Consider the following 24,230-nt stretch of genomic DNA (forward strand, 5'->3'; position numbering starts at 1 on the left):
GGCAAAGTTTTTCCAGTCTTTCAGAAATTTGAACGATTCTTTGCATTGCTGCATGATTCGCTGATTTGGATAATCGAATGAGTGAACAGGCGTTCATAATAAACTGGCCAGAAAGTCTATACACACCTCTTGAAGGACAAAGTGTTGGGTTCAGCGCTATGACAGTCTGACAATATCCCAATACAGTACTCTGTGTGTATCCCCACCATTTATTAACTATACTGATGATTTATCGATTATTCAATATTAACAGCTGCAGTTTATACACTGTAAAGTTTCTACGCTTTCTAAACTTTTGTCAGAAATCTTAACTATACAAGCAATCCAAAGTTGCTCCTGCATTGTATCTGTTACAACTGTTTTAAGATTATCAACATTAGTATCGTAGCATAAACTGAATATGCCAAGTGCAGCGTTTTGCCTCGACGGCTCTTTTTTTTTTTTATGCTTTATCCAGCAGTGCTGTACCCCAAACCACCAGCCTTCCAATTACAAGCCCACAAAGCTACCGTTAGCGTACGGCTTCCCTTTATAATGAGAGACCACACAGACATTTCACCATGTGTACACATTACACTGTAGGCTATATTAAAAGTCTGAGAATCTGTAGAGGAACAAAGCACGGGACAGGAGACAGACTCAGGACAGAAACAGGTCTCCCACAACAAACCACACACAGACATACGCCACGGTTCATTTAAAGACACTGAGTGACCCTAATGATGTGATCCTAATCCCTACTTGTGAGCTGTTAGTCTAAACGGAGTGCCTTCTTGTTTATAAGACTTTTAATTAAGTCCACTAGGATTTAGTCTCCAATGTACAAGCAGACACGTGACCGAATGAATGGTATCGGTGTCTTTCTGTCCTGTACACCCGAGTTAGAGAGAACTAAGGATCGTAAAGCTAAAAGATATACAGTAAATGTTTGTGGACACCTGACCATCACACCCAAATGTGTTTATTAAACATCCCATTCCAAATGTCTTTTCCAAAAGGTCAGTGATTTGTGCTTCCGGACAGGACCGACGTGATCAGAGAATCACTGTGTTTGGTGAAAAACAATATGTGGTTGAGCTCGTAATTTTCTTCAGGAGGCCTGAGGAAAACAGCCACATGGTCATGGAGGAACACCTGTAATTAGAATTACTTCAGTACCTCATGTGAATTTAATCACATCCATATAAAGTTTCTGATGTAATAGAAGATTTTATGTAGCATAGCTGGACAAACTAGCAATCCGTCCATAGCACAACAGGTTAGTCAGCGAGTCCTTAGAAAACATTTGTTTATGAGCCGCGATGTTTTCTTTTCAACATAAAAGATGTAATTCACGTCTGGTTAGAGTGTATTTACGTGATTAAGGAGCTCTAGCAGTAAGTTTAGTATAATGACAGATTTACACTTACTGTACGCCCTTTCAGCTTAGCTTTGCCATGTTTTTTGTGACTCTGTAAGGATGAACCTTTGTCTGTGCATGCTAATAAATCCACCTTAGCATGTTTGGCTTATCAAAGTCCTACGTCATACAGAGTACAGTGTTTTGTTTCTTTGGGTTATGGATGTACTTGTGCAAGCTTTATTTTTAATTGATAATTTCCCAGCTGACATGTTTTATGGTGACACCTGGACTACTGATTTGTCTACTTTTGTCCAGAAGTTTCAGTTATGTTGCTGAATATATGTCTGTAATGCATATAATGGAAGGACATAGTTAAGTTGGGACAAGGTTTTGTTATTTAAAATAACAATTTGAAGGTTTTATTATTCGAAGGTCAGTACCGTGCCAGAACATGATTAGGTATGACGTTAAATGTAATGACACACAAGATTAGACTTTTCTACACCCAGACTAAATATTATAGAAATATGTTTTTTTTTAAAATAAATATTGTTAGTTTGAGTTTATTACAGTTATACACACACTATATGGGATAATATTTTAGCCAATATTTTAGAAACAATATGATTAAATCTCATAGCCTTGCTATAAAGTTTGATAGAAACAAATAAAATCCCAAATCTCAGGGAGTGTTTTACTTCAACCGACACAACAATGTCACTGAATCTACAGTCTGGGCTAGAAAGAAATTAGCCTTGGCCTTGCTTCTTCATACCTATTTTTTTTTCTTTCCCCCTTCTCTTTCACAAGCTTCAACCGGTGTTCTTGTGCTTGTTCTCTCCTTAGATGTTTGTTACACCAGAATCTTCTGATTAGGCAACAAACTGATTTTTTGATCTTCTGTTCATGATCTTGTTGTATCTTTGAAAGCCAGGCCTGAAAGAGTGTGACATTGCTAGCTCATTCATACCAGTCAATCCTGCTGGAAAGAATCATAAAGTAGGTCTAAAAAAAATTTTTATGACTGCATTTTGAATCAAATATAAAATGAAGTCACGTTGGGTATCTGCAGGTTTTATAGTCCTACATGGCTTATTTGTGTGTGTGTGTCTGTGTGTGTCTGCACATTTGTGTTGTCTGATCGTCCTCAGGGATTTCCACACCACCGAGCAGCACACATGGAACAAATTTCAGGTCAAAATACAAGCAATACTTGCTCTTTTTTGCATGACTTTTTCACAATTAGTAAGACTAAACATGAACCCCCTGAGCTTAGGTAATGGTTTGGGGTTTGGTTGCACCGAGGTAGTTTAATTGCACTCAATCATTACAATTCATTCCAGGTTTGTCTTTAAACTATGATGGCAAAAAAATCGCAGCATCTTATTATACGATAAAAACTTACTATAAAAGTGCATGGTCACTTCTTACATGCAGAGCACAGATGCACCCATGTTCTAGGACAGAGAGTACAGGGTTCAGCAACCCCAGTCTAGTAGAAAATGATTATTTGGATCAGCCACAGCCTTTAGCTGAATTTCACTAGGCAGTGAAGGTGTAGACTAAAACTGACAGAACATTCTCACAAGGCTGGTGGAAACGACTTGTGCATTTTTTTTTTGGCTTCTTAGTACCGGATATACAGAGTAAATATTACAGCCCACATTACAGTATCTAACGAATCTGCTAAAATAATGTAATAAAAAGAGAACTAACGGAATAGTAACAAAGATTTCTTTTCACGTGGGCGAACATGTTATCCTGCCAGGAGACGTTCCCCCTATTTTCAGCTTGCTGTAAACAAAATCTAGGCCTCATCCTTTCCACTTCACTGCTGAGCCGCCGCTTCGTTTCCTTGCACTTCCTTTTCCCATCATCCCCAGCTTGTGTTGATTTCACCCACTGGGAGGATCAAACAGTGCAGTGTTGTGATGTTACTCTACTAAAGAAACCATCGGTTATAAAGTTGAGGACTCGTTACGGATGTGCCTGTGAGCTCCGTGCTATAAAGAGACCAGGTGGGACGTTTGCTAGCTGCTGACAGGAAGAGAAAGAAAAAAATAGTCAAGGGTAAATACACTGACATGCCAAAATAAGTACTTAGTGCACAGGTGGAGGTTTGTGCCAGGTGTCTTGCTTAATGCTATGTTGGTGGGTCTATAAAACTAGCTCAATTTCCTTTTCCTTGCAGCTCATTAAACCGTATGCATGGGCATGCAGTAAAGGGGATCAGAAACCAGGCCAGCTCACTCTGAACACATTTATGAACCGTTTTTATAAAATCTTTTCTTGTGTAAAAGATATGCTTTCGTTTGAAAGCTGTTTTTATTAATCAGATATAATGGATGCTTTCAGATCTTGCTCTGCTTAATGAATATAATAAGCAGCTATTTAAGGCTCCTAAGCCACCGGTCTCTTGTAATAAAGCTTGGCTTATGGATAAATGTGCCAGTAAAAGTGTGTAGTTTAAAACAACATTCGACTGATGATGTGAGCAGGAAAATCCTGGTTATGCTAAATGTTACTATTCAAATAAATCAGTATGGTGGTGTGACTGAACTGTTTGGTGCACGTGCAAGGGGAAGTGATGCATCTGCTGTAAGTGCTGTGAAAGTAATGATCTAATATAGCTGATATGCAAAATGTAAGTTTGCATACTACATTTTTCGGTTGTTTGGTCCTCACTGACTAATTTTTTTTAAAATTTTTATGGGATTTTATTTTCATTTCAAATGTTATTCACGCATCATTATGAGCTCGTATGATGTGTTAACTGTCTGGTCTGCAATCTCGCTGTCTGGTTCTTCTCGTGAGGCATGACTAAGCGTGTGGTATGGCTGAGGACCAGCTTTGTACAGGCTTGACTGTCAAGATAGTGTGACTCCATGCTAGCAGATAACAGTGGCAGATGCCATGGCGTAATGCCCACTGGAATGAAGAGTGGCTTCGGTTTCTCAAATGCGGGACAAGGGACAAGCTGTTGCATGAGCCTTCTAGTGTCGTTTACACAACATGGACACTTTAAAGACTTGCAAATGCGTTTTCTCGTTGAAGTTCTATGGCCCAGGATCTTCTTACGGACTTGGTTTACAGATCAGAAGGCCCTCTAAAAATGATTGAGGGATAAATTAGGGAGAGAATTATTAGGAAATGTAAGAAGACCAACTGAACACTGAGAAGCATGGTGATAGTGGGAGCAAAGAGAGACCGAGAGATGTGTGGGAATGAAACAGGAAATAAAGGACATGCTGACCTCCATTTATCATTAAATAGGGGAGGATGAGGGGAATAAAAGATCAGAGTAATAGACTGTCCCCCCCCCCCCCTTCCCCTAGTCATACTTGAAAGCATGTACTTACACTGATGCTTCAGTCATGTCTAAAGGCTAATGCTGGAGAGAGCATTTTCACCTGGAGGACAGTCCATCATTGCGGCATTTCTAATCTCATTAAATGCAATTCATGTCATTTGCAACGAAGGATTTTTGTTTGTATTCATACTTGTCATGTGTGGGTTAAACAAGCAGATTTTATCAGGTTTGGATTCAGGATTAAACAACACTTCATGACATCATGAAAACTTCATGTGCGCTCTTTCCTGAACCCCACCTCCTGCTGTAGGTCGGACAAAAATTGTGCAAAATAAAATTTATTGCAAAGATGTTTTATAACTTTCCTGCTGCCACATGTAGACACTTGTGACTAGAAAAGTATTGTATTATTATTAGATTATTTTATATTATGTATGAGAGATGCAAGAATAGAACCGAAACACTCGTTGTTGTTCCACCGGCATTAAATTGTGGAAATAATTGTTTTGTGAAGCCGTCATTTGATCTGTTGCACCTAATGGTGCGCTACTTCCCTCACGGAAGAAGGAAGCCACCAGGTTTTACAACCGCAACAGTGAGTGTTTATGAGGATGGATTTTAAAATGTAATTGGTTGCTTTAGATGTCACTCACATGCTTTCTCGGGTGGTCCTTAGCCAGTAAAAGCTGGAACTCTGCTCAGAGAAGACTCTGGAGTCCTGACCTCCTGTTGTCAGTCTGGCTCCATTTGTTGAGGGCACACGTGTGACGTGGTACATCAGAAACTTTATTAGAAGGATAATGACCACAAATACATTTGTTAATACATCTTTAGTCCGATATCTGGGTAATTAAAACATAGGACTAGGCAGCACACTGGAGCTTTTACATGCTTGGTATGCTAATGACTTTTTTAAGAAGGTGCGAAAGTGTTAGCTAAAAGTTATTTATTAAAGTAAATGCTAATTTCACTTACATTTCAAGTGTCAGGTTCACAACACAATACTTTGGACACTGTGTTTTAAACTGGAACATATTATTTAAATTGCTAGTTGCATTTCTATGAATTAATTGCATTATGTACACATTGTTTAAATGTTTAGCTTCATTTTAGTAGGTTAGCACTCGGATGTTAGCGATTCCACTTATACACCGGCTTGTATAAGAGTTTTTTTCTGAACACCTTCCTCTGTTATTGTTGTGGGAAGCAGCCTGCAGTTTTCACTTGAAATCTTCACTAGCTGATATATAAGTGCTACGAATGCTGAGCAAACGCTGTTGATCCAACAGTGTTTCATTTCCTGGAAGTCATTTGACCGGTGTTGGACATTGCTCGAACATTTTGTGCACATCTGGAGGATTAAAATCTGTATCCGCAAGAAGCTCCTCCAGCTAAAAAACTCGACGGGATGCATATTTGTTGCAGCCTGGACGCTTCATAAGTTATATTTTTCAAACTTTTCCAGCATCTCGCGCATCATGACCTACTTTGCTTCAAACTAATCTAGAAGATCCAGAAGATTAGTATGTGAGATGTAGACTTTTAGGTCAGAGGTTTGTTTAATTCAAATGCTAAAGCATTATGTAGGGAAATCACACCGAACGTAATTACACAAGTGTGTCATTTAAGACTGTATTGTAGTTGGAGGCAGATGAAAAATGTCACATTATGATTTATACCGTTCACATAGTTCCTGTTGGTTTTGCAGGCATCCAGTGTTCATTTCTGAGATTCAGACTACGTCATCATGCGTACAGCTGTAGGGAACTGTTTTATTCCTCTTATACAACAGCAATTATTCTACACTACATATGCATTCAATTAAGAATGATTGTACTTTTTATCTGTTTATGGTTACTTTTATTAGAACAGGTACCTTTTATCCATTTATAGTTATAGTTCACACTGAAAATTCCAACATGAAGAAGTGCAATTCAAGATCCCTGATGATGCACTTATTCAACTGAAATAACGAAGCGTGGAACGTTTATGAACTTAACCCCTGGAGTCTACCGGAAAAACGGCGGGGCTACCGGGAAAAATTATTTCAAGATGTATTTAAGCTTTCAAGACATCTTTTAAATGTCATTTAAATTAGCCCAGGTCGTGTGATTTGTGTCAAGTTACATACGTTCCACATTAAATCGCCATCGACTGGGAAACAGCTTATACTTTCAGTTCCCTTTGATTTGATACTACACTTCTAAATGTACACTAATGGCTAGAGGGCAGTGTAAGTGTGTAGTGTGTAGCAAGTCATTTGTGACACGGTGCATGTTATAGCTGCTATGAACAGCCGTTGCTTCACGCCTGCCTTTTCTCTCCCTTTCAGAATGTGGAAGGAAATGATCAGCTAAATAAAAACGACAGAGCGGTGTAGAAATGAACACCTTCTGACCAATCAGATGAAAGCATTAGCTAGAGTTTTTTTTATTTATTTAAATATATATAATGTGTGTGTATGACACTCAATCTGAAATATGCAATAAGATCAGTTTTGAGTCTAACTGTATGGAAATGGGAGGTTGATGTTTTTATAAGCATGCCGTGACTATCAGGATGATTATTATTCCTTTTCTCTCTCTCTCTCCCACTCACAGGCAAGAGGTGCAGGAGAACTGTGTTCGCTGGCATAAGAAGTTCTCCTTCGTGTGCAAGATGAGTGCTAATCCTACAACAGGGGTGCTGGACCCCTGCATCTGCCGAGTGTCGGTGCGAAAAGTACGTTAACTTTCTGATCTAAACCGTGTAACGTACAGCAGTCTCTGTGCAGTGATTTCAGAAGAGTCTGGAGCTTCTTTTTGTTTTATACATGATCTCTCTGTCCTCGCTACCCATCACTATGGCAACAGCTGACCGATTACATAACATGTTATATCTCTCACTCCTGCATCTCTCTCACTCTCTCTCTTTTTTTTCCCCTCTGTGCAGGAACTGAAGGGCGGAAAGTCTTTCTCAAAGGTACGAGTTTGACACTTTTTGATTTCTAAATTTAATTTATTCAGTAAAATGTAATTAAAAAAATTCCCTTTTCATTGCCTTAATATAATAATAATTATAATTAACAATAATAAATATGCAATAAAGTAGTTGTGTTAATTGGAATACTTTGCTGCATATTATTAAACCATCAATCAAATAGAAAGATAAATGCAATGAAAATAAATAAACCCGAAAATAAAAGCTTGATTGTTAAATCTAAAAATAGAAGGACTGCGATTGATTTAAAGGACCATAAAATATATATATTAAAGGATTTAGTAAGTTTAGCTAAGCTTATCAACCTTGCAATATTTGGCTTCCTTGTGTAATCAAACAAAACTGACTGCAATCCCAATTAGTGCGGCAAAATAAATGAATAAATAGAATTGCATTTTGTCTCGATCACGTACATTCCACTGAAGTAATGTGTGCACACACACACACACACACACACACACGCACACAAATTTCCCAAATGAGAATATCTTATCTAATGCCTTGAATAATTGCAGTGCTCATTGGGTAACGATTGTTGGCTCATTGGCAGAAATAGAAAGTGTGTGTGTAATTAAGGTCGTCCCTGGAATTACAGAAACTGGTGTTCTTCTGTGCTTTTAGTTGTACTTGTATTTATTTTTGTACTCTACACTATATAATTTCTCAAAAATAGATTTAAAGCACTGCAGCCATTTGCATAGCCAGGAATGTCTTTTTCAGAGATGCTTCTGTGCTCAGAGCTTTCTGTCCAGTTACATTACAAACTATATTTGTAACTAGAAATACATAACCTTTCCCCCCCAGGATAAAAGCTGAAAATATTACCAGGGTATATTTATCTGGAATTCGAATCAGATTTGAAGAATTTCAGAGATTTAATCCATTTTTATAACTCGCTCATCAAACCATTAAAAATCCACACTATTAAAAACAGCCTAGTAACATTTCCATCGGTAAATAAGCGAGTGTCTAGAGTATACACAAATATGTCATTTCCACAGAAGGCAAACCTGTCAGTCACATACGCTAGCATACTGTAACAGCTAGGATTGTGTTTGGTGTTCACTTGGCTACTTGGTTAGCTAAGCACACAGTTTTTACAGCTTAAAGACTCCTGCTTTCATGCTGTCCTCTAATTGTAGATGTCATTGGTACACATTTATAAAGTTTATCATTCGTAACACCTCTAACCAAAACCATATATAACACTCACTGAATCAGTTCAGGAATATCGTGACTTCTTCACTGGTAGAAAAATCGCCCAAGCACCAATCTATATAAATAGCATAATCGGAGTCTTTAGAAAAGAGTTAACTGTTTAAACTGATGTTCTTTTTTTCTTTTCTTTTTTTAGATTTTACTTAGACACAGCAAGTATAGTTAGATCACAAAAGCAGTAATATCACAAACCAATGCCTGAACCGATACCACAGTTACCACACAGTTCTTCCCTGTACACTTTTTTCTTTTGCTGTAAACACCATCACATGTTTGACTTATCACGTGATTTAAGTCACCTTGGTGGAAAAAAAATATAATTGACGTGTACTACTTGGTCAACCTGAATGACACAGTGTGTTCTTAGAGAAGGTTTGCTACTTAAAGCACTTTTCTATTGGACACCTGTGGTAATACAATACAGTAATGGAGAATCGTGTGACACTTCCAATCCAATTTGGTTTAACGTAAAGAGTAAATAAAGCTGGGATTAAATAGAACTTTCTAGATTTTGCATCAGTTAGGATTTTATTGGTTACTCAATCTATTTATTACTACCACTGAAGATTTTTGTTGTGTACCATTCAGTAAAAAAAATGCAAGCGAGATACCTTGCATCCGATCTGAGGAAGCAATTGTAAAATGTCAAGCTAGAGTTAAACCCCCTCAAAATAACTCAACACACAGCCACTAATGACTAAACTGCTGGCCACAAAAGTGAGTACACCCCTAAGTGAAAATGTCCAAATTGGGCCCAAAGTGTCAATATTTTGTGTGAACACCATTATTTTCCAGCACTGCCTTAACCCTCTTGGGCATGGAGTTCACCAGAGCATCACAGGTTGACACTGGAGTCCTCTTCCAGCCGTTGGATGTTATAGACCTTTCGCTCTTTCACGTTCCGTTTGAGGATGCCCCACAGATGCTCACAGGGTTTAGGTCTGGAGACATGCTTGGTCAGGCCATCACCTTTATCCTCAGCTTCTTTAGCATGTCATACTGCTTCAGTATGTCACAGTATATGTTGGCATTCATGGTTCCCTCAATGAACTGTAGCTCCCCAATGCTGGCAGCACTCATGCAGCCCCAGCCCATGACACTCCCACCACCATGCTTGACTGCAGGCAAGACACACTCGTCTTAGTACTCCTCACCTGGTTGCCGCCACTCACAGGGCATGGTTCCAGTAATCCATGTCCTAAGTCTGCTTGTCTTTAGCAAACTGTTTGTGGGCTTTCTTGTGCATCATCTTTAGAAGAGGCTTCCTTCTGGTTTGACAGCCATGTAGACCAGTTTAACGCAGTGTGTGATGTATGGTCTGAGCACTGACAGGCTGAATCCCCCCACCCCTTCAACCTCTGCAGCAATGCTGGCAGCATTCATTTCCCAAACACAACCTCTGGATATGACGCTGACTACGTGCACTCAACTTCTTTGTTTGACCATGGCGAGGCCTGTTCTGAGTGGAACCTGTCCTGTTAAACCATTGTATGGTCTTTTACCACCATGCTGCAGCTCAGTTTCAGGGTCTTGGCAATCTTCTTGTAGCCTACATCATCTTTATGTATGATATATACGTGTGTAATACATATTTACTGGAAATTTTGTTTTACCCATTTACTGTACAGTTCACAACAAATGCTTCAAAATGTGTGGATCGCAGATTATTTTGTGCACACTGTCCCGAGAAATCCAGGGTTTAGCTTCTTTCTTTAATAGCCACCTGAGTATTCGCTGGGTTTTTTTTTTTGTTTTGTTTTTTTTTTTGAGAGGAGAGGAAAACACTCTTGGATGATACAGTATATTAAGCCGTTTCTTTCAACAAGTCGGCAAGTGAAGGCTAGATCATAGCGCTGCAGGATGATGTGTGTCTTTTTTTTTTTGTTTGTTTTTAAACGACTGACCATGTACTTTGGCTTCCTCCTCATTTGCTGATGCAGAGTGAGAGCATCAGAGCAGAACATTCTGCTGACTGTGCAGAACGAGGGAACTGGGGTGGGAAAGGACAAAACTTTTGGGCCCCGGCTGGCTGACCGAGACTCTGAAAGACGGAAACGAGGCCCACTGCACGTGCGTCTCAGTTCCTGCTGCTTTTCAAAATGCTTATAACGCTTGAAATGCCTCGCTGTGGTTTATCTCCATGTTTCTGCTTTACTAACTGAAGGGCCATAGTGTCACATGGGAAGTGTGATGCTTTAAGGGTATAGGAAACGACGGAAGCCCAAACACATCCTCATAAATCCTGTCTGGGAGTCAGGAAGCTCCTAAAAACGGAAGTCCAGAGGAAGGAGCTTGCATCAGAGAAGAACGTACATGCAGATCTGATTGTAGTGTAAAGGGGCATATATTGTGAGAGAGTTTTTATGTTCTTTCTTTTTTTTTTCTTTCTTTTTTTTAATGGAAATTATATAAGAATTTGCAGTAGCAACAACATAGTAAAAATTTTGTAAAAGGAAAAGGGGGAAAAAAACAAAACCTTGTCCTGTTCCACAACAAATACCTTCATTTGTTTTCATTGTTTCATAAAGACAATGGTTTTCATAAACCTTGGTGAAGTTTTTACATTTAAATGAGAAAAGCTTTAAGAAGTCAAGGCACAACTGGTTTAGTTGATTTTTAACTGATAAATGTGTTTTCATGATGTTAAATAAGGAACCAGCATGTTTCTGTTCAGGTTTGAAACACCAAGTAAGAAAAGACTGGATTTTAAAAAATTGCTTGTTTATTTAGCGTAAAACTCTTAGATAAATCCAAATTTGACCAACTCGACTACTGTTGCAAGGGCACCAATCTTATGTCAAATTTTATTTTGTCTTAATTACATTTTGTCCAATGCAGACTTTTATTTTATTTTATTTTAAACCCCATTGTCTTCCAATGTGGTCATTCATCAGTTTGCAGCATTCGGCTAACTGTCCCATATCATGTAATGGCTGTCAATCAGGGAGGGTGATGAGCTAATGACTGCATGAGTTGAGAGAGGACTGTTATTGGCAGGTAATTTTCCTCTCCCGCAAAGAGCAGTATAACTCTTGGGGATTTGAATCGACACCACAAAGTCGATCATTTTTTTGTAAACCAATCATGTTTTATTTAAAGAACCTAAAGATCCATTTCCTATTAATATTCCTGGCTAATTGGCATTCTCAGTGAAACGTCAGGTGGAAAGTCAGAAAATAATGTTGTTATCGAGGAAAGAACCAAGTTTTGTGTTTTAGACTCAACAGAAAAAAACAAAACATAAAAAACCCACTGAGACACAGACAGAAGGTCAGACAGTGAGATTTGTGTATGTTTCTCCTCTGTAGCCTCAAAACTGCTTTCTGTCAAAGCTTCTTATCAGCAAGTACAACAAGAGGTGCAGCAACAACAGCTGAACTTTTCCCAGTTACAGGAAGCAAACCAGCTTAGTTCTAGGCTCTGTGTGTTAAAAGAGAATACTGTGAACTTCAGTGAGTTCTCCAAGCTAGGTTTATTATTTATTTGTTTTTTAATTGATTCTGTAAAGTAAAGCGATTTCGGTACGTTAATCCAATCAGAGCTCATATTCTGCAGAATAAAGAATACTATTTTTAAAGGGAAAAGAGTATGGATTGGAAATGGCTGTGTCCCGCAAATAGCAGTATAAAACCTTTTACAGCCTACGACGGTTCTACAAAAGTGTAGAAAGAATTCAAATGAATAATTGCATCCGTGTTGCTGCTAGTTTAATGAGGGCTAATGGCAATTTCACAAAATCATAGAATTGCCCAAAAGCAGTTTCAGATTCCAGGGGTTACTTGACACAATACTGATGTCAGATATGGCGTTGTACTTGAGATGTTTTGGCTAGACACAATGTGTGTGTGAGAGAGTGTGTGTGTGTGTGTGTGTGTGTGTGTGTGTAACTGAGATGAAAAGAATATATAGTTGGAGAACATTGTGTATGTAAGAGAGTGCTGGCAGAAGTGTTATCACCAGAGAGGGAGATAGGACTATTTGAGAGATAGATGGATGACCTTGTCTGTTTCAAATGTCGTTAGTTGCGTAATATCACTGGCTTCCTCTTCTTCTCCCTGCGCGCGCGCACACACACACACGCAGTAAATTAACATTTACACAGCAGGACATCATATACAGAGACTTGTGTGCTGGATGCTTTACATTAATGAATAAAACAAAAAAAATGTAAAGTAGAAATAACGTAAGGTGATGTTAATCGGCACAAGGAACAAGTCTCCAGTGCAAGCTCTCTGAGTCTGACAGGTCTAAAACTATCCCTTAAAGTTTTCCAACATGGAGAAAGTCTTCAGGAAAAAGGGCTTTCCTGTTTCTCAGTAACAGGACAAACTACTTTTCTCTTATTAACTTCGTGAGAGAGAAAAAACCGAGACTAGTGAGGAAACAGCTGCTGTAACGTAAACGAGAGCAGGAAATAACTTGTTTTGTGGCCGTACTGTAACCTTATAAACATAGCTATAATTAGACAAAATGTCTATGTTTTCTTTAATGAATGAAAAAAATTGTGGTAATAAGATGAACACTTTAGGATGTGCTATTGCAGGATAATAACACTGGAGTTGTTGTAAGAGAGTTAGAATTCCACTTCAGGTCAGGCCGCTCACACCAACTCATCACTGGTTATTTTCCAATGACAGTAGCTAATTGTTCAAGTCCGGTGTGTTTGACAAACCAGTCTCCTGGTCAATAAAGCGTGAAGCAGAGAGTTTTAATAAGTTAGTGAGCTAACATCTTTGCTAGCTGCTCAACAGCTCATAGATACTATACCAGCCTCAACTTTATAAGTTGTGCACATTAGAAGGCCAAAATATTTACAGTGTCTGCTATTTTAGTTTCTCTACCTTTACCAGGGCCAAGCTTGCTCACTAAAATGGAAAAAAAAACAAAACACATTTTCTATTATTTCTTGCCAGTTACTGAAGTTTCCTATGGGGCTTCTTCAGTAAAGGCTCCAAACCAAACCAAAGATCCCATAAACCTTTGGTTTGAAACCAAACCTTAGATCCTGTAAATCTTTGGTGTGGAACTGTGAGGAGAGAATTTGAAAAGCAAGACAGTAATCAACCTCCCAAAATGAGGGTTATGTGCAGCACAGTTGTATGAAGCCAAGATTTTGAAAAGGAAACTAAACCATCAAAACCTGCGGTGGTTTCTTGATGGCATAATACCTTAATTAATGAAATCTCTCATGAGAAGACGTGTATTGTTTATCTTGGATGATATATATATTTTTTTCGAATATGTTCAGCTTGTAATAAATAACCGTGGAGAGCTTTCACGGAGCGCCCTTGTTGTCTTCTTATCTGTCTAACACATCTCACTTTCCCTATCTTGCACACAGCTGGGCTTTGCTGACCTCAACATGGCGGAGTTTGCCGGTTCAGGCTCCACCGTGCGCTGCTGTATACTGGAGGGCTACGACACCAAGAACACTCGGCAGGACAACTCCATTCTGAAGGTGCGTGAGAAAAACGTGTTGAAGAAACGAGGCACCGTGGTTCGGTTACGATGGCCTGCATTTAAGCTGCCTTTTTTTGCGTGTCTATTTTAACCATCAACTATATATAGAAATCTCCATAACTACCATTTTTCTCCACAATCCTAGCACTCATTTACATCCACACACTGCCTGTGTGGGAAACGTGTGACTCGAACAGCCTACTCACAGCTAAATCTGAATTCTTATGCCTTTATTTAGCCTGACTCACTGTCTGCTGTATTGTCTGGAAATGAAGATTATGAACATTTTGAGAAACAAAACTGGTGTTTTAAGTCAATCGTGCTTCTGTATTTTCTGAATTGTGTAACTGTAAATATGCTGTTGTGGTGGAAGGTTGTGATTTAAAGTAATCATATTTCTTTGATTTGTTTTTCCTTTAAGGTTACTATAGAGATGACTCTACTCTCCGGGGATCCTTGCTTTAAAACGTGAGTCATCTCTTTTCCTGGACTGCAGTTAGGAAGTTTTTTAATAGACATTTCCATAAAACATGCCTATTTATACACGAAGCTTAGGAATAAACATTTAACCATGGCATTGTTCAGCTATGATTGTACACCTAATATGATGATCTGTCTTGAAATTTCACCATGTTTACTTCTGTAGTGCCACATGCTGGCAGGTAGAAAGCTGTTATGTATTGGGTCGTAACTATAAAGTCATTCCCAGCATAATATGATATGTGAATATAAATATAATAGTTGGTTATCGATCATTCCAGGCTACCAGTGATTTTTCCGGAAACAGCAATCATTATATTGCGTAATCTTTTGTATAAAGTGCTAAAAGCTGTAATGTGCAATTGAATGAACAGACAAATCTCAATTCTGATAACAAATGTGTATAAATAAATCATATTTATTTTCCATAAACATGCATGTGTCTAATCTTTGGTTTAAAACACACCACTTTCCACACTTTCACCGTGTTTGAGTACAGCTTGATAACTCATGCTATACTTTACTTTTACCACAATGAATTCTCGATTCTGATTGGTCTGTTGATTAAATTCAGATAAATCTCAATAATCTTAACTCACTTGTGGCAACACAATATGGCCTCTATATTAACAAGTGATTCACATGGATATGATTGGCAGTTGCCAAAAGTTTGACCTTTGATACGGGGAGGATTTTTTTTTTTAATCAGGGGTCTTTTTGTTTAGCAATTTTGGAAGGAGTCTCCAGTGTCGGTGCTTTGTAACCGAGGTAAATCTGAAACTTTTGGGGTTTTTTTACCAGGTTTTCAGGACCGAGGACTTCTGTAACATGACAATTCTGCATTTTCCTTTCTTATTGATGTTAATAGAGAGGGTAAAATGAGAGGGTCGCAAATGAAGGTTGCGACTGTTTATATTTGCTATAACAAGGGATGACAGGATTTAGTTTCACATAAACAATCAGCAACATCATATGTAACTATTAACAGTTAAAAAGATGTGCAGTTGTTATTAATTCTAATTAAAAAGAAATAATAGTTGTTCTGTTGTAAGAGGAAAAAACTACAACGCTTTAGCATGTGTTGGTATTGGAAAAAGATGGTAAATGGTATACAAATGTGTTTATTTTTCACCAGGCCCCCTAGTACAGCTAAAAACACAGGCCTCGCTGGTCAAGACCCATCTCTACAGCTGGACTGTAAGGGAGGGGGCACTGGCAGCAGCCTGACTCCACCAACAGGCATCAGCCCGGGAATCAGCAGCACCAGCCGTACACTCAAACCCAAAACATGTGTGCCGAGCACCGGTGAGCCTCTTATTACACACACGTTCACTCACTCATTCACACATACTCACGCACACATTCATGCACAGTCACTAGCACACATTTGCTTACTCAATCACAAGCACACGGTCACCCACACTCAGAATCTCACGTTCTGTCAAGAATCTAGACACTGACTCTGTGTCTCTGTGTGTGCGTGTGTCTGTCTGTATCTGTGTGTGTGTGTGTCTGTCTGTCTGTATCTGTGTGTGTGCGCGTCTGTGTGTGTGTGTGTGTGTGCGCGCGTCTGCGACTGTGTGCACGTCTGTGTGTCCATCTGTCTGTCTGTGTGTGCGTCTGTGTTTGTGTGTGTGTGTGTGTGTGTGTGTGTGTGTGCGCGTCTGCGACTGTGTGCACGTCTGTGTGTCCATCTGTCTGTCTGTGTGTGCGTCTGTGTTTGTGTGTGCATGTGTTTGCAGGTCTGCCAGAGGGGGTAGATGAGAACCTCTCAAGCCCAGAAGAGGTGTTCCACACAGGCCATTCAAGGAATTCCAGCTATGCCAGTCAACAGAGCAAAGTTTCAGGTGAGACTCTTACACAATCGATGTACGCATATTGCCTTTTGAATATGTGGATCGAAAGTACTAAATCTAATGTAGTGATGTCTGTCCTTCCTGCAGGCTACAGCACAGAGCACTCCGGCTCGTCCAGCCTGACAGACCTGAGCCATCACCGGAGGAACACGTCCACCAGCAGCAGCAACGCTTCAGCAGGGACGACCACAGCTACAGACAGTTTAGCAGAACCGGACAAAGAGCCGGCAAAAGCCGAGAAGCCTCCTCGGCCACCAAGACCTTCAATCCTCCCTAACCGATTTTCTAGGTACGGAGAACCTGTAACTAAAGCACAGTGATGCTTCTGGGTGCTTAATGATCCTCACAGGGTTAAAGGGTTAAATTTTTTTGTTTTTGTTGGGAACGCTTATGTTTGTAATGAAGAACAAGATAAAAATAAGATAAAGTTCTCCTGTGCTGTGTACTTCTTGGTTGCTGTGCTGATTTGTGCTGATTTTTCATTCGTCTTACTTCTTCATTCTTAGAATAAGGATTCTATGCAGAATGCCACAGTTATACTTGAGTTATTTATGTAGAAGATGATATTATGAAGCATTTATCTGGCCATCTTTTGGTGATCGATATAATATTAAAAAGATAATAATAATGTCATTTATACAGCGCTGTTTCTTCTCATGTTCTAGGAGAAAGAAGGACTCTGTGGAGAACCACCCGACCTGGGTGGACGACACTCGCATCGACGCTGATGACGTTGTGGAGAAGATTGTCCAGAGTCAGGACTTTGCTGATGTCAGCAACAATGAGGGTGTGTATGAAAGCTCACACACGTTTGTCAGACTGTATATTTCCACACCTATGGTGTCACCCACATGAGGATTGGTTCCCTTTTGAGTCTGGTTCCTTTCAAGGTTTCTTCCATTAACATCTAAGGGAATTTTTCCTTGCCAGAGTCGCCTCAGTCACTCCAGACTTGTTCATTGGGGATAAATACAAACACATTTTAATATATCTAATATTAACCTTGAATTTTTGTATTATTTTAATCTTTATAATGACATTTGGTTTGTTCTGTAAAGCTGCTTTGAGACAGTGTCCATTGTTAAAAGCGCTATACATATAAATTGGAATTTGAAGTATACATTTGAAGTATATATTTTTGTGTGTAAACCCTTGAGCTGCATCCCAAATGCTTTACGATACACTTAAACTATGCATTATGTACTCTAGCATCCAGTGTATGAATTTTTCGAAGGCTAGAATCATCTCCAATGCAACACTAACCAGAAGACAAATCACACACTTTCATGCAACCTGGTGTTAATTCAAGACCGTTGTAAGATGTCTGGTCCAACAAAATGTGCTCATATCCAGCGTCAATGGTGTAGAGCAGGGGTGTCAAACTCTGGTGTAATTATATTTGGCCCGAGATCATATCAAATGTGCATTACAGCTGACTAGCCGCATGCTCCGCTAGTACTACAAATCCCAGAATGCTGTGCCACTGTATTCACGCGTAGTCACGAACAGCAAGCGCCCCTCGTTCACTGTTGACAGTCGTTAACAACCATGCTACAGTCACATCGAGCAAGTTAATTCCACCCACCACAAAAAACGGCTAAACGAAAGATGGACAATAGGAGCTTTCAAGACAGGTGGGAGGCAGATTATCTGTTCACGAATATAAAGGACAGATCTGTTCGTCTTGTGTGCTATCGGAGCTAAAGTGTCTAACGCAAGAATATAACATAAGAAGACACCATGAAACGAAACATTATGAGAAGTATAAGGACCTGGACGTAAAGCAGAAGCTCCAGAAGGCGGAGGAGATGAAAAAAAGTCTGGTTTCCCGGCAGACTATGTTCATGAAAGCAAAATCAAAAAGTGAAGCTGCTATAAAGGCTGTAAAGTTTTATTGTGGCGGTAGAGATTGCAAAATCTGCCTGGCCCTTTAATGAGAGAGAGTTTGTCAAAAAGTGTATGGTCAAAGTTTGCGAAATGAACATCACTTATGTGTCTTTTATTTCAAATTTAATTTCTTATGTGTTTGTAATATCAAGCTCTGGTTGTTCCAGATCCTGTATTTAAGCAAAACTAAAGTTTGTTTCCATATGAAAAAGGTTGAACATTACATATCAGTTGCAGTTAATTTTTGAATAAATATTCAGTTTGGCCCGTGACTTTATCTCAGTTTTATATTTTGGCCCACTGTGAATTTGAGTTTGACACCCCTGGTGTAGAGTCTTAAGTGTGCACACATCCATTGTGTAAGAACGCTTGGCAAGATTGACAGATAATCATATTTCCCAGATATTTTACGTCCTAGCTGATGTCTTCTTAATAGCTGTGCTGATGTTGGGTAATGGTATCACGACCCCGTGTCATTAAAAATTCCTTCTCTCCTCTCTTACAGATAGCAATTTGCAGCTGTTTGTCAGTCGGGACGGTACCACTGCTCTTAGCGGCATCCAGCTAGGCAACAGGTGAGTCAGTCCAGGAGTGGCTTCTTCAACTTGACTCGTTTTCCAATGAAAAATCCTTTTTAATTGAATTGATTTGTATAGCGCTTTTTACCCCTTATTTTTTAGTGCTTTTATCATGAACACAACTGTTTCATTCTCTGGCAGGGTGTCAGCAGGTGTGTTTGAGCCTGTCGTCATTGAGAGTCATTAGTGGAATCGGTCACACTCCTCCTGAAATACAAAAGACGGCCAAAATAAGTGCGGACGAACAAGACAAGTTCAGCATCGCACTAACAAGATGTTTTGTTATTTGCAGTCTTTTTATTGTCTTCACTGATCAGTTTATTCACACGTTATGATTATGATTAACACCAGATATCCTGCATTGTAATATACGCAGATGGTGGTGGGTAATTTGTTGTTGTTATTATTGTTATTATTATTATTATTATTATGATTATTATTAGCCACGCGATCAAAACGATGTGTTACTGACACCGTATTTGCAAGTAAACAAACTACTTGAAATACCCGAAGTAGTCGAACACTGTGAAAAACTGTCTTTGGTCTAGGAAACATCGTATTTATGGCCTAAACGGCAGCCTTTAGGATTTTTAAAGAGAAATACGATTCAAATATTGCTCAGCCTGTCAGATATTATTTAATGGTTCTGATCTGTGATTTTTTTTTTTTTTTTTTTTTTTTAACCATATTGTTTATATAAACATTTTGCCTGTGTTCGCCACAGACCACTAATCACTCCGTTTTAGTTAACCACTATCTTTTTCCCTGCATTGGGAACAAGCTTGGAGGAAAATTCCACTTTTTGATGTTTAGTGGTGCTTTAAAACTCATTTTGTTGATTGCACCCTTTAACTAAGACACATTATACATTATTCCACCTGATATAAAACCCTTTAGTTTTTTACATTATTTAGGATTATTGCCTTCAGTTTAAATATTGGTTCAAAATCCTTACAGCAGCCTTCGTGGGTGATTTTCTTTTTTTTTTTCTTTTCTTTCTTTCTTTTTTTTTATGGGTGCAGTATTTTGAATTTCTAGAAAATCAGACAAATTGTTTTACACCACTGCAGTGTATGCATCAAAAATATTTTTGCTATTAGTTATAATTTTCAAACCGTATGACACAAAGATGAATAGACACATAGAGCCGTATGGCGGGCCATGGCGACACATATCATATTCGGGTTAACAAGCTTCTAGCCATTCCGTCATAGATTCCAGCCTTCTGACGTGTGTGTGTGTGTGTGTGTGTGTGTGTGTGTGTGTGTGTGTGTGTGTGTGTGTGTGTGTGTTGGGGGTATTAGATCTTACCTTCTTGTGACTCATATGTTCTCCAGCTGGCTTGGGGAATCCCATTACAAGTCAGATTTCATATCCGTAACCTCCCCCAAACCCCCCATCCAAACGTCCGCACTAGTCCCGACTTTATTCACTTTGATCATGTTTGTGCTGCAGGATTCAGCCATGCATACGAGTGTTAATCAAGTGTTAGTACTGTACTGCAGCGCAGTGCACCCCATGTCCTCGCGTGGACTTTTCTGCTCCATTTTGAACACAGAACGTGCTGGTCACGCTGCAGAGGAATGCGTTCATCAACGTGGAGCAGAAACCAGTGAGCTCACAGGCAGCATAACTGAACGCACTCGAGCGGTCGGACGGTGGAGGGGACGGCCTGAAGAGAATAAAAAGGCTTTGATTAAATGATTCACAATCACGCTTCTAAACTTGGCAACGGCCTGCATGTCTCCCAATGCACCTGGTGTGCATCCAGAGACACAGGATCCTCCCTCCCCTTGTGTGTGTGTGTGTGTGCGCGTGTGTGGTGTTCAGTGTTGTAAAACATTGTGTACTGTTTTGTATTCAGTCTGTATGAGCTAACCATGAGAATGGTCATAAAGAAAAATTGTCTCAGTTGATCTGAGCAGAAATCTTTGCACATTTTTGGCTCCCATATCTTTACAAATAAAAGTGCAATGTGGGGACGATTCACGGACAAACTTTTACTTTGATTTAAAATGTGATTTCAAGCCGGAGTGAAATTTGACAAATATACAGCGTACAAGATATTTCCTTGGCATTCATGTTAGGACTTAAAGATACATTAAAGATTCCTTCTTTTTTTTCCCTTCTCATCGAATCCTCTCACATCTCATAGTGTTCTCTCAGGTTCTTTGTTATACTTTAAGAAAATAAGGCACAAGAATTTGAACTTTTTTTTTTTTTTTAAGAACCTGTTGATCGATAGAAAGGGTCTGGATGATTTTACGGTTTCGTGTGGTTCAGAAGATTTTTAAAGAATCACAGGGTGAAATTTTGTAAAGGAAATAATAAAAAATCAGTTCTTTTTACAAAACATTTTGTTCTCCAGAACAAGAAATCAGATTGTCATTTCTTTTTGAATACATGATTCACCAAATTCATTGCAGCTGATTATTTTGTGTCGGAGCTAAACATTTTAACATCAGAACACCATCGGTGTCATCATATAACATACGAACGTAGAACAAACAGAGCTTCTACTCTTCTGCTATAACATGTAAACAGTTAGATAAGTTCGTTTGTCTGGGATGCTTCATTTAAGGAAATTTGTTTTCCAAACTATCTTTAATCTAACCCTGACTCTGGTCACACGCTGTCCGGTTCCTCTATCTATTCACAATAAGTCGGTCACTTTTTTTTTTGGTGCCAATTCTGCTCCACATGCTACATGCTAATGCAAATACTGTGTTATCTTTTCGATTTTTCCAAACCAGCAGGCTGGTTTATTATTATTATTTTTTTTTTCTTCTTCTTGGTGATTAATGAGTATTGTGGCAGCATGAGATGATCGATGTACACACGACTTAAGAGGCTATACCTGCTTGCTCTTTCTTTCTACTTTAACAACAGCCTCGTGCCACGCTGTCGTTCGGTCGTAATAGACTGTGATGATTTTTTTTTTTTTTTTTTAGTTTTTTTTAATTATTATTACTTTTTTTTTAATCACAAACATTGTTGTCATTTGCTATGTGAGTACATTATTGGGATGTATGATGGGCAAAAAGGATTTCCTGCACCATAGTGTTTGTGTAATTTGCTGTTGTGAGTTCTAAATAGGACGTTATGCTTGAAATGTAAAAGTAATCGGCTCATCGTGATGCAAACCCCCGACACGCTGATTTACAGGCTGTTTTTGAGACTGTAAATGGTTTGCGGGTAAAATGTGGCATGTGTAGAACCTTTTTACGTGAATCATTCTGTTTTGGGTATTAATTATTAAATGAAACAATAAACTACACTGTGATGTTTTAGGGACGAAACACACCACAACGGCACTTAAAAATATTAACTTTCATGTAACAACGTGTACAACTTTTCGTCCATATCTAATAACTCCTTGTCTCTATTTTGTAAATGGTTTTAAAGCTATGCACTTGGCTCAGTTCAGCCAGAAAGATTCCTTTAAAGTGGTTCATTTTCACCACTATATTCAAAACAGTTATCAAATTTTCACTATATATTGGGAAACTTAAGATGTCTATAAAGAGAGTCAATACATTATATTTAACTCTACCACAAATTATTTTTCTGATTATATTAAATATAGAGTTATGGATGAACACGTATATTTTTTCCGATCACACAAATATTGTTTCCAAAGTTTTCTTGACCTCATATTGTATTATTTCATGTATTATTGTCTCATGATGGATCTAAACTGTATTTCTACACTCAAATATGAATGTTTCGTAATCTGTCATGTAAATTTGTTTATGGATGCTTATTAATGGACTATTTGGGAGGAAATAAAGGAAAAGTTGGGCATCGTATAATAACCATTGGGCTTGTTTGTTTTTGTTTTGTTTTTTTTGTAAAAAAAAAAAAAAAAGTTATTCTAAGCTTTTTCCTCAATGCTATGAAATTCTTTATTCAAATAAAAGTTTAAATCTTTTTTTTTTAAGCATAAAAAGGGAAAATATGTCAAAAGATTTAAAACAAATACTCTGGACAAAGGTTCACAAATGAAAAAGATGTCTGACGTGAATCACATTTACAGAATTTGTTCCATTTTTTAACAGAGAAAGCGTACTAAAAAAAAAAAAATTATCTGACCATTACATCATATATGCGTTTAGTCCTTTACATCATATACATTATGCGTTTAGTCCTTTTCTGTTATAATAACCACCTCTCTTTCTATTAAGCTTTCTATTAGATCAGAAGCATGGCTGTGGGCATTTGTGTTTGTTCAGTTACAAGGGTCAGATTAAATACTGATGTTTTTAGGAAGTCTAGGTTGCAACTCGAGTTCTTCCAGTCTGTCTTCATGGCTTTCACGCTTTGTGCACAGGAGCGCTGTCATGATGCAACAGATTAAGCCTCTTAGTTCCACTGAAGAGAACCTCTAAAGCTCCAGAGTACAATACAATTGTGTGCCTTGAGCTTTGTGGTAACATATTTGGTGGGAAAAAACACACATTTCGCAGCGATGGTCGGGTGTCCACACAATTTGATTTTATAAATATAAAGAATCCATAGCAACAGTTCAGTTCAATTCAATTCAAATTTATTTGTATAGTACTTTTCACAATCGACGTTGTCTCAAAGCAGCTTCACAGAACACAAACATAGAATAAAAGGTTATTATAAAGAATAATATAAAGATTAATATAATACAAAATTCAAGATTAACATTAGATATATTTAAATGTGTTTGTTTTTATCCCCAATGAGCAAATCTGAGGTGACTCAGGTGACTGTGGGGAGGAAAAACTCCCTTGATTGGTAAAGGAAGGAACCTTGAGAGGAACCAGACTCAAGGGGGAACCTCATCCTCATATAGGTGACACTGGAGGATGTGATTATAAATATACAGCCTGATAAATGTTGTATTGATGCAAAAGACCACATGGAGTTTGCATCTCCTCTTTAGTGTCAGATCTATTGGCAAGTTTGGGCAACAACCTGAAGCCGTGTTAGTGTTACTTCTGCGAAATGGAGCGACGTAGCGGTTGAAAATGTTTTTACTTTTGCAACGTAGTATGTAAAAGTCAAAGGTATAGCAGACTATGTAGAGATTGGGGACATAAATAAGGGCCACCTACGTGTATTTACTACCTGAGTTGTTCCTTGTCGCCATC

At 38.6% G+C, this 24,230-nt stretch overlaps 1 protein-coding gene across 2 annotated transcripts in view; it reads left to right on the forward strand.

Moving 5' to 3' along the window:
• The window catches only part of fam102ab (family with sequence similarity 102 member Ab), a 45,463-nt gene extending 22,538 nt beyond the window's left edge, over positions 1-22,925 (forward strand). Inside the window, exons 4-13 of one of the 2 annotated variants that reach the window (XM_027137788.2) lie at positions 7,253-7,373; positions 7,584-7,613; positions 14,191-14,307; positions 14,731-14,777; positions 15,925-16,094; positions 16,532-16,636; positions 16,712-16,934; positions 17,311-17,432; positions 19,038-19,107; positions 19,252-22,925. In XM_027137788.2, coding sequence (XP_026993589.1) covers positions 7,253-7,373; positions 7,584-7,613; positions 14,191-14,307; positions 14,731-14,777; positions 15,925-16,094; positions 16,532-16,636; positions 16,712-16,934; positions 17,311-17,432; positions 19,038-19,107; positions 19,252-19,297 — 1,051 coding nt within the window. In that variant the 3' untranslated portion in view covers positions 19,298-22,925. The remainder of the gene's footprint in view (positions 1-7,252; positions 7,374-7,583; positions 7,614-14,190; positions 14,308-14,730; positions 14,778-15,924; positions 16,095-16,531; positions 16,637-16,711; positions 16,935-17,310; positions 17,433-19,037; positions 19,108-19,251) is intronic. The other variant, XM_027137790.2, reaches the window with a different exon arrangement.
• The last annotated feature ends 1,305 nt before the right edge of the window (positions 22,926-24,230 follow it).

The sequence above is a fragment of the Tachysurus fulvidraco genome, chromosome 26 (genome assembly GCF_022655615.1).
Source record: "Tachysurus fulvidraco isolate hzauxx_2018 chromosome 26, HZAU_PFXX_2.0, whole genome shotgun sequence".
In the NCBI taxonomy this organism is placed as follows: Eukaryota; Metazoa; Chordata; class Actinopteri; order Siluriformes; family Bagridae; genus Tachysurus; species Tachysurus fulvidraco.